This window comes from Megalobrama amblycephala, linkage group LG10, assembly GCF_018812025.1.
Source record: "Megalobrama amblycephala isolate DHTTF-2021 linkage group LG10, ASM1881202v1, whole genome shotgun sequence".
Lineage (NCBI taxonomy): Eukaryota > Metazoa > Chordata > Actinopteri > Cypriniformes > Xenocyprididae > Megalobrama > Megalobrama amblycephala.
The window spans coordinates 18,190,346-18,207,278 of NC_063053.1; the positions used below are offsets into that span (position 1 = coordinate 18,190,346).

The window sequence follows — 16,933 nt, forward strand, 5'->3', positions numbered from 1 at the left end:
AACTGCACCATTATGTTGACAGAGTCACTGTTATATAGATTATTTTAAAGGCATATATTTGCTAAAGGTGAATTTTCACTAAGTACACTATCAGATGGCCTCAGAGCCATCATCCATAAACTGAAAGTCACAAAACTCAGTTATCATAGGGTGAGAACAATGTATCTACTTTGGCAGTGTATTCCAAGTTTTTTATAATTGTATTGGTCTGACACTTTACAGGAGCTTTGAGGAGATGGAGGCTCAGATTTCACAGGGGAAATCACCTGTGCTGCCACCACGTGGCCCTCGTGAACCCATGGCCTCAGAGAAAAGCAGAAAGAGGGACAGTCAGTCTCAGAGTCGAACGCAGAGCAACGAGAGAGATGGAGCGGTAAGTACAAACCAGTCAAGCATTGAAAGATTTCGGCACCTTCAAGAGTTTGTTTATTTCATTAGGTCAGATGTGGAGTTTTTCATACAGTCAAAACACAAGAAAGACACCACAAAATGTGTGAAGATGGTTTTATTTTTTATTTTATTACTTATGATTGCACAGCTTATCTTATGCATTTACAATGCGTCAAATTTAGTTTTCAGTCTTAAAGGGACAGTGCATCCTAAAAAAAGAAATAAATCAATTCTGTCATTTACTCAACCTCATGTTATTCCAAACTCGTTAACTATGCTGTTATTTTTTTCAGTAGAACACAAAAGGAGACAATATGAAGAATGCACACTGTCCTCTTTTCTATAAAATCATTTGTTTACCATTTACAACAATAATGGCAGAACTTTTATTGTTGTGTGTACTATCCCTTTAAGATAACATTAATTTGCATGTAGCTTATATTAATCAGGATCTCCCCACCAGAATCAGTTCTGCAGATTGTTTGTTTATAGGCTTCGTAAACCCATCATAGAAGTGTTATGATGCACTAGGCTAAATACAAGCTTGCGCTGCCTCACTGACACCCAGGCACCTCCTACTCCTCTTGTCCCTCTTCTGCTATCACTCCCAACACAGTCCCCCATCCAGGGCCCCATGGACCCCTCAGATCTGCCCCTCTTAGACAGGCTGTCTGATTCTCCTGCCCCTCTCAGCTACCTGGAGCCTGATCTGGCAGAGACCAACCCCACTGCCTTCGCTCAAAAACTGCAGGTGTGTAGAGAGAAGCCTACCTGCCAACAATCTCTTCTCCTTTGGTCCTTTGCTTCTATGTGTGTGTGAGTGTGTGTGTGTGTGTGTGTTCACTCAGCTGTGTTTCACTGTGTTTGTTTGTCCCTACAGTCTTTCATGTACCTTGTCTGCCTTGTTTTGCCTCTTATTTTTTGTTTGGCCCCTAGTGCTGGGGTCAGGAGATATTAAAGGAATAGTTCAACCAAAATATGAAAATTCTGTCATATTTATTCATCCACATATTGTTCCAAATATGTATGACTTACTTTCTTATGTAAATGGGAACTGGGGCTGTTAAGCTCCAAAATGACAAAAATGCACTTAAAGTACACTACTGTTCAAAACTTGAACAGGGTCAGTATGATTTTTATTTTAAATAAATTAAAACTTTTATTCAGCAAAGATGCATTCAATTGATAAAAAGTGACAGTAAAGACTTTTACACTGTTACAAAAAATATTCTGTTTTATAACTGCTTTATTTAAACTTGTATGGAAGAGGATTAAGGCCAAGCAATAATAAAAAAATAAAACCATCTCGAGATTAAAGTTGTTAAATTTCGAGAAAAAAGTCCAAATAAAATGTTGAGAATAAACATTCTTGAAATTTAACAACATTTTTCTCATAATTTAACGAATTTGTTCTCCTAATTTAACGACTTTTTTCTCATAATTTAATGACTTTATTCTCATAATTTAATGACTTTATTCTCATAATTTAATGACTTTATTCTCAACATTTTATCTCGACTTTTTTCACGAAATTTAACAACATTTTTCTCATAATTTAACGAATTTGTTCTCGTAATTTAAGGACTTTTTTCTCGTAATTTAATGACTTTATTCTCAACATTTTATCTCGACTTTTTTCTCGAGATTAAAGTTGTTAAATTTCGAGAAAAAGTCCAAATAAAATGTTGAGAATAAACTCGTTAAATTACGAGAAAAAACTCGTTACATTTCGAGAAAAATGTCGAGATAAAATGTTGAGAATAAAGTCATTAAATTACGAGAAAAAACTTGTTAAATTTCGAGAAAAATGTCGAGATAAAATGTTGAGAATAAAGTCATTAAATTACGAGAAAAATGTTGTTAAATTACGAGAACAAATTCGTTAAATTATGAGAAAAATGTCGTTAAATTTAGAGAAAAAAGTCGAGATAAAATGTTGAGAATAAACTCATTAAATTATGAGAAAAAAGTTTCAAATTTGTTCTCATAATTTAACGACTTTTTTCTCATAATTTAATGACTTTATTCTCATAATTTAATGCATTTATTCTCATAATTTAATGAGTTTATTCTCAACATTTTATCTCGACTTTTTTCTCGTAATTTAACGACATTTTTCTCATAATTTAACGTATTTGTTCTCGTAATTTAATTACTTTTTTCTCGTAATTTAATGACTTTATTCTCATAATTTAATGACTTTATTCTCATAATTTAATGACTTTATTCTCAACATTTTATCTCGACTTTTTTCTCGAAACTTAATGAAATTTTTCTCATAATTTAATGAATTTGTTCTCGTAATTTAACAACTTTTTTCTCATAATTTAATGACTTTGTTCTCGTAATTTAACAACTTTTTTCTCATAATTTAATGACTTTATTCTCATAATTTAATGACTTTATTCTCATAATTTAATGAGTTTCAATGATTCTCAACATTTTATCTCGACTTTTTTCTCAAAATTTAACGACATTTTTCTCATAATTTAACGAATTTGTTCTCGTAATTTAACGACTTTTTTCTCGTAAATTAATGACTTTATTCTCAACATTTTATCTCGACTTTTTTCTTGAAATTTAACAACATTTTTCTCATAATTTAACGAATTTGTTCTCCTAATTTAACGACTTTTTTCTCATAATTTAATGACTTTATTCTCATAATTTAATGACTTTATTCTCATAATTTAATGAGTTTATTCTCAACATTTTATCTCGACTTTTTTCACGAAATTTAACAACATTTTTCTCATAATTTAACGAATTTGTTCTCGTAATTTAACGACTTTTTTCTCGTAATTTAATGACTTTATTCTCAACATTTTATCTCGACTTTTTTCTTGAAATTTAACGAGTTTTTTCTTGTAATTTAACGAGTTTATTCTCAACATTTTATCTCGACTTTTTTCTCGAAATTTAACAAGTTTTTTCTCGTAATTTTAACAACTTTAATTTCGAGATGGTTTTATTTTTTTATTATTGCTTGGCCCTAATCCTCTTCCGTAAACTTGACATTCAAAAAAAAAAAAAAAGTATCATGGTTTCCACAAAAATACTACACAGCACAATCGTTTTCAACATTGATAATAATAAGAAATGTTTGTTGAACAGTAAATCTGCATATTATAATGATTTTTGAAGGATGATGTGACACTGAAGACTGAAGTAATGGCTGCTGACTGTTCAGCTTTGCCATCACAGGAATTAATTAAATGTTTAATATAATAAAATGAAAGAGTTATTTTAAATTGTATTAATATTTCATAATATTACTGTTTTTACTGTATTTGTTCATCAAATAAATGCTGCCTTGGTGAGCATAAGAGACTTCTTTCAAAAACATTTAAAAATCTTACTGAGCAAAAATTTTAATAGTAGTTTCAAGTGTTCTGAAATTGATAAATCATATAGACTACCTTTCTGTTGTGGTTATGGTGCTTTTTTGTCTTTATTGAGCTTGAAAGCCTCCCATTCTACGGTGGCCGACAGAGCTCAGCGCATTGCAACTGAAGAAAACACATGCAAAAAGAAATCAGAAATAAGTTGAGAAAGTTAATAAGTTAAGAAATTAGTTTGACAACACATGTGCTGCAAATTCTCACAACGCACCCAGATACAGAAATGCGCTGCAAATACTACTCGCATACAATCAGGATGTTAAAATAAACAAAAAACTCACCTTTCAGGTCATCGACAGCACCACTGATGAATAGACATTGAACAATAAGCATGTCCCAGCCAGGTTCTTCACTTGTTGGGGTCCCCTTGTAACATTTCCATTGTGGTCTATGCTGCGCAGTGCATTTCTGTATTTTGGTTGCATTGTGAGCTAACACGTGCAGCACGTGTTGTCAAACTGATGAAGATGTTTTCTTAATTTGCTAATTTGCATGCGCTTTCTTCAGTTGCAGCGTGTTGAGCTCTCTCGGCCACCGTACCATTCACTATTATTATTATATGGAAGAGATTCTGCTAAATATCTGCTTTTGTGTTAATTTTGGTCGAACTATCCCTTTAAAAATACATTCAAGTAATAAACCTTTGTGAAAGGATGGATCGATCTCACCATATTCACAACATTCACAGTAAAATGTGTATGAGTGTCTGTGTGTATGTACAGTATATGTACGTTTTCCCCCCTCAGGTTTAGTATTTGAGTGAGGCCAGTACAACTCTAACCCCTCTTTTCCTCCTTGCCCTGCCCCCACTCCATGGGTCACTCCCCCTTTCCTCCCCCCACCCTCCCTTGTGGCCCAGGAGGAGCTGGTGCTCGCAGCCCTGAGGATAGAGGCTCTACAGGTAGCCAAAAGCATCTCTCAGAGCCCTACTTTGTCCACTGTGTCCCCTCAGGTACTGCGCTGAACCAGCCCGCACCTGTGTGTGAGCGTGTGTGTGTGTGTGTTCAAGCACGTGTGTGTGTGTGTGTGTGTGTGTGAATGTAATATACTCCCTTCTGAAATGAGCCCCCTGACTGCACCCTTGGGTATGAGTGTTAGTACCTACCCATAAACTACCTCACCATACTGTGGACGTGACATCTCACCCCCTGGTTCTCTAACCCAGCTCCTGTCCCTCGATTGGTGCTCCTTTTTCCCAATCCAGCACCCTTTTGCATAAAAAGAGGTGTGTTTCTCCCAGGGCTTTGTGACAATCCTGCATGTTCGCCTGGACAGGAGATCCATAGAAACAAAGGTCAATGTGACTTGGAAGCTAATGCTGTATATAGTCTATGTATTATTACTTCAAATATGAATGATTTGTAGATATCATCATTTATATGCTTTTTATAAGCAAAAAGTTGAAAGCTGAATTCCTTGTCACATTCATGCTGGTTCCTGGTTTCAGTTGTTACTAATTTACACTAACTCATTGGAATACAGTGGGCATACAGATCATTTGTATGCTTGGTCTGAGGCCGCCGGCGTGGCTTCACATAAAGCTTAGCTCAGATCTGCTTTCAGTCATGTTGGATGAGCGACTGTCGCCACAGTCTCAGCATTTGTACAGGAAATGGAATGAACAGACTAATCTGGTATACACAGACATGTGCACACATGCATACTACAACCCCTCTAACACGACGCCTCATATTCTTCGCGCTCCATTCTCATGATGTTGTCTTGCACGCTTCACAGTCTCGCCTCAAGAAGCCCAGCCCACGCCGCTGGAATCTCAACGGTTCCCACATGGCTAAAGTAAGAAGGACAGAAAACAACCCCTCTAAAGTCTAACTAGGTCTAGTCCATATATTCTAATCCCATTGTCCCTGTACCACCATTAGACTAAACCACCATTAGTCAGAAAATAGGTCTACTACAGACAAAAAGCATCTCATCCTTCTCCTGTCCTCTCTGTTCAAAATCAGTATTTTTGTTGTTTTATCTAAACATTTTTTAAAACTAAATACATTTAAATGATGAATTATTTATAAATGATATTAATCCTGTTTTAAGTGGGCAGATTTTTCTGCAAAAAGCTAATTGAGATTTTTTTTGTGTGCAATTTTTATATAGAAACTACTTTTATTCAGCAACAGTGCATTGAACTGATTAAACGTGACAGTAAAAGTTTCAAATTGTTGATTTCTATTTCAAATAAATGCTGTGCTTTTGAAATTTCTATTCATCAAAGAATCCTGAAAAAATAATGTAAAGGTTTCCACAAAAATATTAAGCAACACTTAATATTTTCAACATTGATAATAATAAAAATACTTATTCAGCACAAAATCAGCATATTAGAATATTTCTGAAGGATCATGTGACACTGAAGACTGGAGTAATGATGCTGAAAATTCAGCTTTGACATTACAGTAATAAATTACACTTTTAAATATATTAAAATAGAAAAAAGTTATTTTAAATTGTAATCATATTTCATAATATTACAATTTTACTGCATCTTAATCAAATGAATGCAGCCTTGATGAGCATAAGCATATTTTGACCAAACTTTTGAATGGTACAAACCAAGATATCATGAGTGTGTTGCTCTTGTCCATTCAGATTTCCTTTTTTTTTTTTTTAACAAGGAACAGCAAAATCTAACCTCAAATAAGAATCTAAAAAAAAAATCAGTCACATACATATTAAAAACACCAACATCAACTCTAACTCATTTTCCAAACACATTTAATATGACTATCAAGTATCCACATAACTTTATATAGATCTCATAACTTTTCTTTCTAAATAATCGTTTTATCTCACTGTCAAAACTAGTGTGGTTATTTTTGTAGAAAGCTGCAGGAAAATCCACACAGACAGATAGCAAACTCTGTCACAGGACGTCCCGCATTCCACAGGTATAGTTTCTGCCCCAAATAACCTCTGGACTTCATTTCCAAAATAGACCTGAGCTTTAATGTATCAAAAGTATTTTTGGCACAGTACTGATACATTTTAGGATTATGGAGTACTTTCGTATATAAAAAGAGTGACACTGTATTATATAGCTGAATTATGGAGTAATGAGGTTTAGTGACGACTAGCCGGAATTGATGATCTTCTTAAAATATTCAGTATTTTAACATACATTATTAGATAACGCTCTTCCTGAAATAGTCCCACAGACACATTTCACATGCTGCCTCAGCACATTCTCCAAGATGTGTCTTTTTTTACCTTTTCTTGTCATTAGTGATAATTTATCATTCATCCAAATACACTGCTGTCTTGTCAATATTCAATTAGAAAGTTATTCCTCTGCCTCATTGCTCACCTTCTGCTGCCTGTATTTATGATTGTTGATGACCAACATGCTTTTCTCTTGGGCTGGATCACACATTCAGGGAGTTTCTAGATAAGATTATGCAGTGCAGAATTTGATTGTTGGGAAGATTGATGAGTTGAAGTCAAGACCAAGACTAGGCCCCTTCAGACCATGTTTAATGTATGTAGTCATTACACTCCAACTCTGAATTTGATAGAGTATCATTTCAACATTTCGTTTCAGGTTTGTACTATCAGTTTGTACCTCCCGTGTGGTTTACCGTATTATGTGCAGCCCAATAATGCTCAATAAATGGTATTAGGCATAAATGCTTCTTTCAGACCAAACATTATGTGATTGGCATTCTGTATTTGTACCCTAACACACGACCCCCTACCTCGTATAAGAGTCAAACTCAATTAATCTTCTAATCCAGCTCTGCTAGGAAGAATTAATCAACTTTAATCAGCAAGTGGGTTTAAGGGCTAAACATGATGATTATTCAGTAACAACACCCCATCACTGGCTATAAAGAGGATACAATTACCATCCGAAAATGGTACATTTATAAACATTTTATCGTAATGTTGTTATTTTAATCTGAAGGTGTTATTTTTAAAAAATATGTTTTATTTTTCAGAAATCAGTTATTAATTAAATAAAATTTTTATTTATTTTTTTAATTTAGCTATACAGACTTTTGTGCTTGTAGTGGCTGGTTGCATTAACTACCTAGATACATACATTTTTATTTTTATTAAGGATATTTTCTTTGTCATTGATTCAAAATGGATCATCAGCTTTTATCTCCAGTAACCAAACAACCTGTACTCCTGCGCTCCTCATCTGACACAGCATTCCGTCCTGACCCGGATTCGGTCAAAGCCGCAAACTTTTCGTGACAAACAGCTTTTCGCACCCATCTCACATTGGGGATTGTCAGTCATAACATCCCAGCTGTATGCTGCAGGCCTATCGCAAATTGCTGGAGGCTTTTGAAACCCAAACAAAGAGCCTGCTCTCCATGGCATTATGGCTTTGCTGAGTAGAACCTGTAGATGATGCGCTGCTTCCCTTCAGGATGTGTGAAATGAATATTTTTGTACAGAAATAAACTCACAGGTTTTTAATGGTTTCTCCACAAAATCTCTCCTTGGCATCAGAGAGAAATGGCCTCACCGGGGGACAGTGGCGTTTCGAAGAGCTCCCTCTATTCCCGAGCATCATACATTGAAGGAGAAAGCCCTCATCTGCCACGTGACATGGACCACTCTCTGGTCATCGCCCGAGAAGAGGTATGTGCTGTGGCGCCACACCACAATAAATAGACTATATATTGTGGAAGGAAAATCTTAGTGTTTTCATTTCACATTGTATAAAAAAAATCTGAATTGTTAAAGTTGAAAAGTGTGAAATGATGCAGTGCTAAGATGACAACCAATCATAAACTGAATGCACCCATCAATGTTATTAAATATTCATGAGCTCTGTACAGTCAGAATGCTGTGCTTAGTTTAAGAGTCTGACGGAAGTTCATGTTGATTAACTGGAGTGATGAGAGAGTATAATTTTTCTGTATTTCAGAACATTTAAAGTCAGCATGAAATGAAAATGACTTGATTTCTCATAACTCGATTTTTCTGGTGAAACGACAGACTAATCATTTAGTCTTTCTTAGTCGACTGAAAGCTCGCATTCATTCTTGAGTGCAACACCTACAGTACAGTCCAAAAGTTTGGAACCACTAAGATTTTTAATGTTTTTAAAAGAAGTTTCGTCTGCTCACCAAGGCTACATTTATTTAATTAAAAATACAGTAAAAAACAGTAATATTGTGAAATATTTTTACAATTTAAAATAACTGTGTACTATTTAAATATATTTGACAAAGTAATTTATTCCTGTGATGCAAAGCTGAATTTTCAGCATTGTTACTCCAGTCTTCAGTGTCACATGATCCTTCAGAAATCATTCTAATATGCTGATTTGCTGCTCAATAAACATTTATGATTATTTTCAGGATTCCTTGATGAATAGAAAGTTCAAAAGAACATCATTTATCTGAAATACAAAGCTTCTGTAGCATTATACACTACCGTTCAAAAGTTTGGGGTCAGTAAGAATTTTTATTTTTATTTTTTTGAAAAGAAATGAAAGAAATGAATACTTTTATTCAGCAAGGATGCATTAAATCAATCAAAAGTGGCAGTAAAGACATTTATAATGTTACAAAAGATTAGATTTCAGATAAACACTGTTCTTTTGAACTTTCTATTCATCAAATAATCCTGAAAAAAAATATTGTACACAAATATTTTGTACAATTGTACACATTAAATGTTTCTTGAGCAGCAGATCAGCATATTAGAATGATTTCTGAAGGATCATGTGACACTGAAGACTGGAGTAATGATGCTGAAAATTCAGCTTTGCCATCACAGGAATAAATTACTTTGTGAAATATATTCAAATAGAAAACAGTTATTTTAAATTGTAATAATATTTCATAATATTACTGTTTTTACTGTATTTTTAATTAAATAAATGTAGCCTTGGTGAGCAGACGAAACTTCTTTTAAAAACATTAAAAATCTTAGTGGTTCCAAACTTTTGGACTGTACTGTACATCTGAAAATACAATTGATAGACAGAACCAAGCCCCAGCATTTTTTCGATAATTCATTTCAATAGGCTGTACTTCACACAAGGAAGAAAAGATCTGTTGCTACTTCTATTTCATCTTGACTTTAAGAGCATTACAGCCGGATTTTTGTGGTTACATTTCCACAGATTTTTTTGAAACAGGTTCCATGCTCATCACTTGCTAAACAAATCAGTGTTTATTAAATACGCAAATAAGAATATTAACCAAGGATTTTTACAGTTTGAAACACGGCAAAGGATAACTTTTAAACCAGAATTACACTGGTTTAACAATTTCAAGTGTGAAAAGCTCATGTGTGTGAAGTGATGCTGTTCTTATTTCAGGTTGTTTTGAAAGAGAAAGAAGCCATGGAGTGGAAGAGAAAATATGAGGAGAGTAGACGGGAGGTAGAAGAGATGAGGTGGGTTTTCTCACATGGACAAAGATTCCTGTGACCTTGTGAGCTGTGACGAACGAGGCTTGCATCATTTCCTGACCCCCACCCCCCACACTCCCATCACTTCATATCCTCTCAATACTCTTCCAATCAATAAAAGTGTCCAAAATGTTCATGCACTACATATGTTCCTTAGCTGATATGACACCCCTCAGATCAAAATGAGATGATCTGGCAGCACCATTTGAAATCAGTAAACCATGCAAGTCTCTGTTTACAGCACATGCATCAACCTCAGTCCACCTCTCAATCGGTTTATCTCTTTCCTACTCTTTTTTTTGAAGTCGAGCATAAGTAGAAAGCCAATTAAAGGCGGCCTTAATGTGTCAGATGTGCCAGGCGTGGGAGCTGGAGAAGAGAGGGAATAGATGAAAGATTATGTAGTTTTGTTTTCAACCATCTGGAAAACACATATAACTGTCTTGTCATTCAGTTAAATGCAATTTTAAGGTGATTTATATTAGTTTTTAATTTAGAATCGCTTAACTGAGAGGTTACATCAGTTGACATATTACGCAGTTCATGTTGAAGCATTGTTGAAGCTTTTTATCACCTCACTGCACTATTAAAAGAAATGCAGTATTGTCTAATTCAGAAGACAGTTGAGAGAACAGGACATGTTTTAAAACTGTCCTTTTGTTTTCAAGGGGCAAAGTGAACAAGACAATCGGCAAGGGTTGAGGATTACAGCCAGCTGGACTGGGCCTTGTTAGTGTGGATAAGAATGGAGCTTAGTTCATTAGCCTGATTGGGCTCAGGATAAGGAAGGCCTAAGAGGCTAAGGGAAGACGTAGCTAATCCATCTGCTTACTGTGCCGGCAACCTGCTTTTCTCCAAGCAAGGCTTTCTGCCAGCCGAACTCTAGTAGTCAAACACATGACATAGCAAATGCCATTTTCTTGACCTTTCATGTAAATAACCTTGTTTAGAAGTATTTAAAGTCATTGTTATCTCAGCATGTTTTGTCGTCAGTGCTGCTTAGTTGCATTTCTATTATGTTATCAACCAATCCGTTTTTTTTTTACTGACATCTGGGACAGAGCGGATTTTTCTGCATGCATGCAAACTTGGATGCTTTGACATCCAATTTGGGACACTTTCAAATGCGATTCTAAATCCTGTTTCTAGTCTAGGGTGATCCGATCACAAGTGGTTAGCCAAGATGGGTAGCTGGAAGTAATGTGTCTCAGATGCATCTACCGTGACCACTTGTGTTCAGATTTCGAGGGGAGGGTCTCTGACTTCGCGAATGCATGCCACTCACTAAGTCAATGTGTTTCTGCATGTTGGCAAATCACAAAAAAGTAAACAAACAAACAAACAAAACTGAAAGAAAGTGTGAAAAAGATGGCACGCATTTCCCCCTTGCACATTTTGAGTTCTTTTAGCGAAGTACCAGTATGAAGCTCAGCCCTATTTTCTTTTAAAGCAACTACCTCTGTATGTGGTTTCAGTGATCAGATCACAAAACATTTTGGACCCTGCTTACACTTGTATTTAATGCTAACCACTTGTGATTGGATCATCTGAAACAGATCCAGGTTTAAACTTGATCCTTCAGAAATCATCGCAATATGCTGATTTGGTACTCAGAAAACATTTCTTCTTATTATCAACAGTTACTGCTTGAGACATTTTTGTTCAAAAGAACAGCATTTATTTGAAGTATATATTTTTTTGTAACAAAGTCTACGTAAGAAGTATTAAAAAAATCTTACTTACCCAACACTTTTAAACAGTAGTTTACATCAATCCTATTTTATTCCTCTGGATACTTGATTTTTAAAATAACGCACTACAGATACAGTATATATGCATTAATACATTTGTTCGTGAAAGGTCACAGCCTGTTTTATTTATTTAGAGCTTTATGTGGGAAGCAAGTTTGCTTAAAAAGATCTGATCTTGCAGTATAAATGCATCTTATTTGAATATTAACTTGATTTTTGCTTATTCTTCACAGGAGGATAGTTATGGAGTACGAGAAGACCATTGCAGAGATGATCGGTGAGTCTTGATTGCTAAATACGATTTCATCTTCTCCTGGGGATTTCTAATTTATGTGTTTCGGTTCTATTTATCTGTGCTTTTCTTCTGCTACAATGCTATAAATGAACAGGCACAGCCCTTTCCCAGTCATGCCACACAGACACACATATGCAATACATTTTTGTTAATTTCTCATTTAATTTGCAGACAAATCTTTCGTGCCTCTGGACCCAAACACTGGTCAGTTATAAGCACAAACCTTCATGTCTCCCTGTATATTTCACTTGACTCAGAAAACTTAAACATGTGTCTGCTTAAACATGTCCCTTACCAAGCCTCACCGACTGACAAATTAATCTAATTTCTTTGCCTCTCCAGTATTTACGTCCATGTAAATACTGTAGGCTGCGTACGTTCGTTCTTACGTATTCAGATTGTGATCTTTGGTTTAACCTTGACATGCTTTTCTCTGTTTGCACAAAGAAAACAAATATTTTCATTACCTTTTTTCATTCTTCATGATAAAATACCATCCTTGATATTCCACTTGATTTTATTTTCACTTTATTTTTTAAATCATGTTATTTTTCCTTGGTTCATTTTTCTTGGCCACTTTTCTGGCTTTCATCGCCTTTCTTACTTTTCTTCCTTGACGCTTTCATTAATTTTAAAATTCTTCCATGTTTGAGACACGCTTTTCTCTCTCACATGTCCCACCCTGCTGGCTTGACTAAATGCCGTCCCTTCTTTCTGTTTTGCTCCCTCTGTCCCCCATAAATATTTGATAAATCACACAGGCATGCCTGGTAAGTAACTGCAACTCTTTAATTTCTTTGTTTGTGTTGCATCCACCACATCTGATAGTGACGGACAAGGAGAGTTTTCTCTTGTTATAGCCTGATATTGTGTCTCTCCTGTTAGCATCATCTGCTTTTGCTCTTCAGGTCTTTGTGTAGGCCTTTTCTCAAAGATCTTCCATCGCCAGCTCATCTGTGTTGGGGAAGCTACTTTGATACTGTACTTTTCAATAGGACAAGCTCATCCTAATTTAAAGTAGCCTAAGTACAATCAAGCTACCATTTAGAAAAAAAGTAGTTACAGCACAGTTGAAAACAGTTGTATTTTTGTGGAAAACATGATACATTTTTCAAGATTTTTTGATGAATAGAAATTTCAAAAGAACAGCATTTATTTAAAAAAATAGAAATCTTTAGAATCTAATGTATTTGTCCTTGCTGAATAAAGGTACAGTATTCATTTCTTTTATTTAAAAACAAAACAATACTCACTCTAAACTTTTAAACGGTGGTGTACATTCAAACTAAACTAAGTAAATTTTATATCATTGATTAGAAACATGTGACAGACTATAATATTTAACTCCTAAAAAAGGTAGGGAAGTTAGTTTGAGACACAGAACTAAGCGATGAATCAGTTTAATCAGTGAATTTAAACCAGTTCATTAAAACGAACCATTCAGTAGGCTTGTGCTAAGTAAGTCCTTCAAAGGTCTTCTCATCTCTCACAGTGTTTCAGTGGTTTGCCCATCATTGAGTGTGTGTGTGTGTATGAGTGTTGTCTGCATGCATCATAGAGATGCAGGGTCGAAATCTGCATTTTCATTTGTCATTATCAAATATGTAGACTAGTGGTGTAGAGTATAACATCACATCTGAAGAACCAAGAGAACTGTAAAATTAACCTCTACCGCATCCAAAACCAGATTTACACATCTGTTTGAGTGTATTGTGTGCTCGTGTATCATATAATATAAACCTATAATGGATTTTTGTGTTTGTGTGTATGTCTCAGAGGGTGAACAGAGGGAGAAGACTTTGTCTCATCACACTATTCAACAGTTGATCCTGGAGAAAGACCAGGCTTTAGCTGATCTCAACTCTGTGGAGAAATCTCTTGCTGACTTGTTCCGGCGCTACGAGAAGATGAAAGATGTTTTGGAAGGCTTCCGCAAAGTAAGTCATTTTGCACTGAGATTGTTAAAGGTTAAAGTCATTGTGAGTTTCTATTTGCAATTCTGTATTGTGATGTATTTCTGAGCAAAACAGAATTTTATATTAGATTGTGGTCATTACGTACCAAAATGGAGCCAAACCAAATGCAAGCTTGCTAAACCAATGCCCGAGTTGATATGGTTCTTGGTTAACATTATCCAATAAGCCGTGTAGCTCATTATTAATCATTATTATCAGTCATTTACTCACTTCAGCTCTTTGTTTTCCCATCAGAATGAGGATGTGCTGAAGAAATGTGCGCAGGAGTACCTGTCTCGTGTCCGTAAGGAGGAGCAACGCTACCAGGCCTTGAAGATCCACGCTGAGGAGAAGCTGGATAAGTAAGTACAGATCTTTCACAGGCAATCTATGCATATGTTTTTAACATGCTTTGCTTTGTTAAGGAATTATGTTGCCTAGAACAACAACTGTTAGGCTAATTAAGGGTTAGACTTAAACTGTGCACTCAGTGATCTATAAGAGTCCTCAGAAATATGAAATCATGGCATGTCTTTGACCATGTGGCACCCGCAGGGCCAATGCTGAAATCGCTCAGGTGAGAGCCAAAGCCAAGCAGGAGCAGGCAGCATATCAGGCCAGTCTGAGGAAAGAACAGATGAAGGTGGACTCACTGGAGCGCACACTGGAACAAAAGGTTTGCTCACACTCACAAATCCACATGCTCATCTGCTAAAGGCATATCTTGCAAGCCTAAAAATTACCTCATTTTTTTGTTGTTTTTTAAAGCATTTAGTTGATTTTTTAAGCAAACAAAATAATGTAATTATATATATGCTCAAATATATGCTCAAAATCTTCAAAGGGGTTATTAAATGAAACAAATCATGTAAAAATGTATCATCTTTTATTGGGAAATTAAACATTTATCAAACTTTGATAATTGCCTCTTGTCAAGTATATAATATATATTACATCAGCACGTGAGAGTCGAATTGGATGACTGTAGGGACTCATCTCAGTTCATCTTTTGGCAAAATTATGAAAAAACATCAGTCAAAAATAGAAAATTATTGAAAATATTCAAATCAGTGTCAGAATAAGAATGCATAGTTTGTGCATAAAGAATGTCCATTAAAAAATAACGTACAACTTCCTGCTTCCGTCAGGAACCAACACATGTTGAACGATGTTCACTATCTCAGCGAAGTTTTTCTTTTGGATTAGCATTTATTCTCTTTAGCATGTAAAACAGAAAACGGTTGTTTTAAATTGTAATAATATTACTGTTTTCACTGCATTTTCTTTTCAAATAAATGCAGCCAAAATAAGAGACTTCTTTCAAAAACATTAAAAAATTTGGTCCCACTTTATATTAAGTGGCCTTAACTACTATGTACTTACGTTTAAATTAATGATTTGATACAATGCACTTATTGTGTACATACATGTTTTAACATTGTACTTATATTTGAAACACACCTGCATGTAATTACATCTGTAATTAATTTCTGTAATTACATTTATAATTACACTGTTGACCCATCCCTTACACCTAACCCCTACCCTTAAACCTACCAATACTACCAAAGCTTTCCCTAACCTTACCCGTATCCCAATTCAATAGCAGAAAAAGTGTTTTGCAATTCAATATGAACCCAATAAGTACATTGTACTTATTTTTTGATGTAAGTACATAGTAGTTAAGGCCACTTAATATAAAGTGGGACCAAAATTTTTTTTTTTTTACCAACATTCAGAAGACATGATGTTTTATCTTTTTACAGAACAAAGAGATCGAGGAACTGACCAAAATTTGCGATGAACTGATTGCCAAGATGGGGAAGAGCTAGCCGTCCGTTCGTCGAGTTCTGTCCAAAACCACAAAGAGACACAAGAACAATGACTGGACAACGGTGTAAAGACAGAGGAGCAAGATTAAAGGGTTCGGTATTGTTTTTCCTCTTTCTAATGGACAGAACAATGAACCAACAAAACAAAAGGATCTCACACTACTGACTTCTACACATAAACTGGAATCCCAACGACTGGGAGGACACACTAGATTCTGGCTGTAATTATTTTCTCTTCATTTTGATGTATTAATGTACACCAACTTACCTATGTTGAGGGTCTTGTGAAAGTACTCCCCATTAATAGAGACTTTTTTTGAGAGTCTGTATAGCTCACACACACACAGAGAGCATGTGTTTATAGTGAGTGTGACGTTATGAGTGTCGATGCCATGACAACCGCTGATGGAGTCGACTGTTAAACTGATTCCTGTTGTACCCTCTTCTTAACTTGAAACCAGAAATGACCAGAGCGAATATATATGATATAAAATAGATGAATTAATCATTCAGTTGTCACAAAGTGGTATTCATGATCATGAATAAAAAATGCATGTTGTAGGCCTTGACGGTTTTGTAAATATAAAAATGACTTGAATATAGTAAAGGAACACAACTGCAGATTTTGATACTGTTGGTTTGATCTGCTTCCTTGTGTATCTTTGTAGATACTTGTTGTTCATTTGTTTTGTTGTCTTCTAGCAACACTGATGTTTGATTTTATTTTTGGATTTTATTTTGATATATAAATGAACCCACTTGTTACTGTCAGTGGTTTGAGCTAATTTAATCTGAACGGTTTTGTCCTGCTATAGCTGATGTTTCACACAGCAGAAGCTCTGTAATTTATACAGGACATGCTTACAAAGTGCAATAAAAGATGGCAATACAGCTCTTCTGTTCATCTGACCCAAAT

At 35.2% G+C, this 16,933-nt stretch overlaps 1 protein-coding gene across 11 annotated transcripts in view; it reads left to right on the forward strand.

Annotated features, from left to right (window-relative positions):
- tacc2 (transforming, acidic coiled-coil containing protein 2) overlaps window positions 1–16,908 on the forward strand; it is a 69,546-nt gene extending 52,638 nt beyond the window's left edge. For 4 of the 11 annotated variants that reach the window (XM_048205087.1, XM_048205085.1, XM_048205079.1 and 1 more), the window contains 12 exons: window positions 223–373; window positions 1,007–1,141; window positions 4,651–4,743; window positions 5,529–5,588; window positions 8,268–8,399; window positions 10,093–10,169; window positions 12,169–12,212; window positions 12,992–13,000; window positions 14,007–14,167; window positions 14,441–14,547; window positions 14,741–14,861; window positions 15,952–16,908. In XM_048205087.1, coding sequence (XP_048061044.1) covers window positions 223–373; window positions 1,007–1,141; window positions 4,651–4,743; window positions 5,529–5,588; window positions 8,268–8,399; window positions 10,093–10,169; window positions 12,169–12,212; window positions 12,992–13,000; window positions 14,007–14,167; window positions 14,441–14,547; window positions 14,741–14,861; window positions 15,952–16,017 — 1,156 coding nt within the window. In that variant the 3' untranslated portion in view covers window positions 16,018–16,908. The other 7 variants (XM_048205084.1, XM_048205081.1, XM_048205083.1 and 4 more) reach the window with 7 other exon arrangements.
- Window positions 16,909–16,933: the final 25 nt, after the last annotated feature.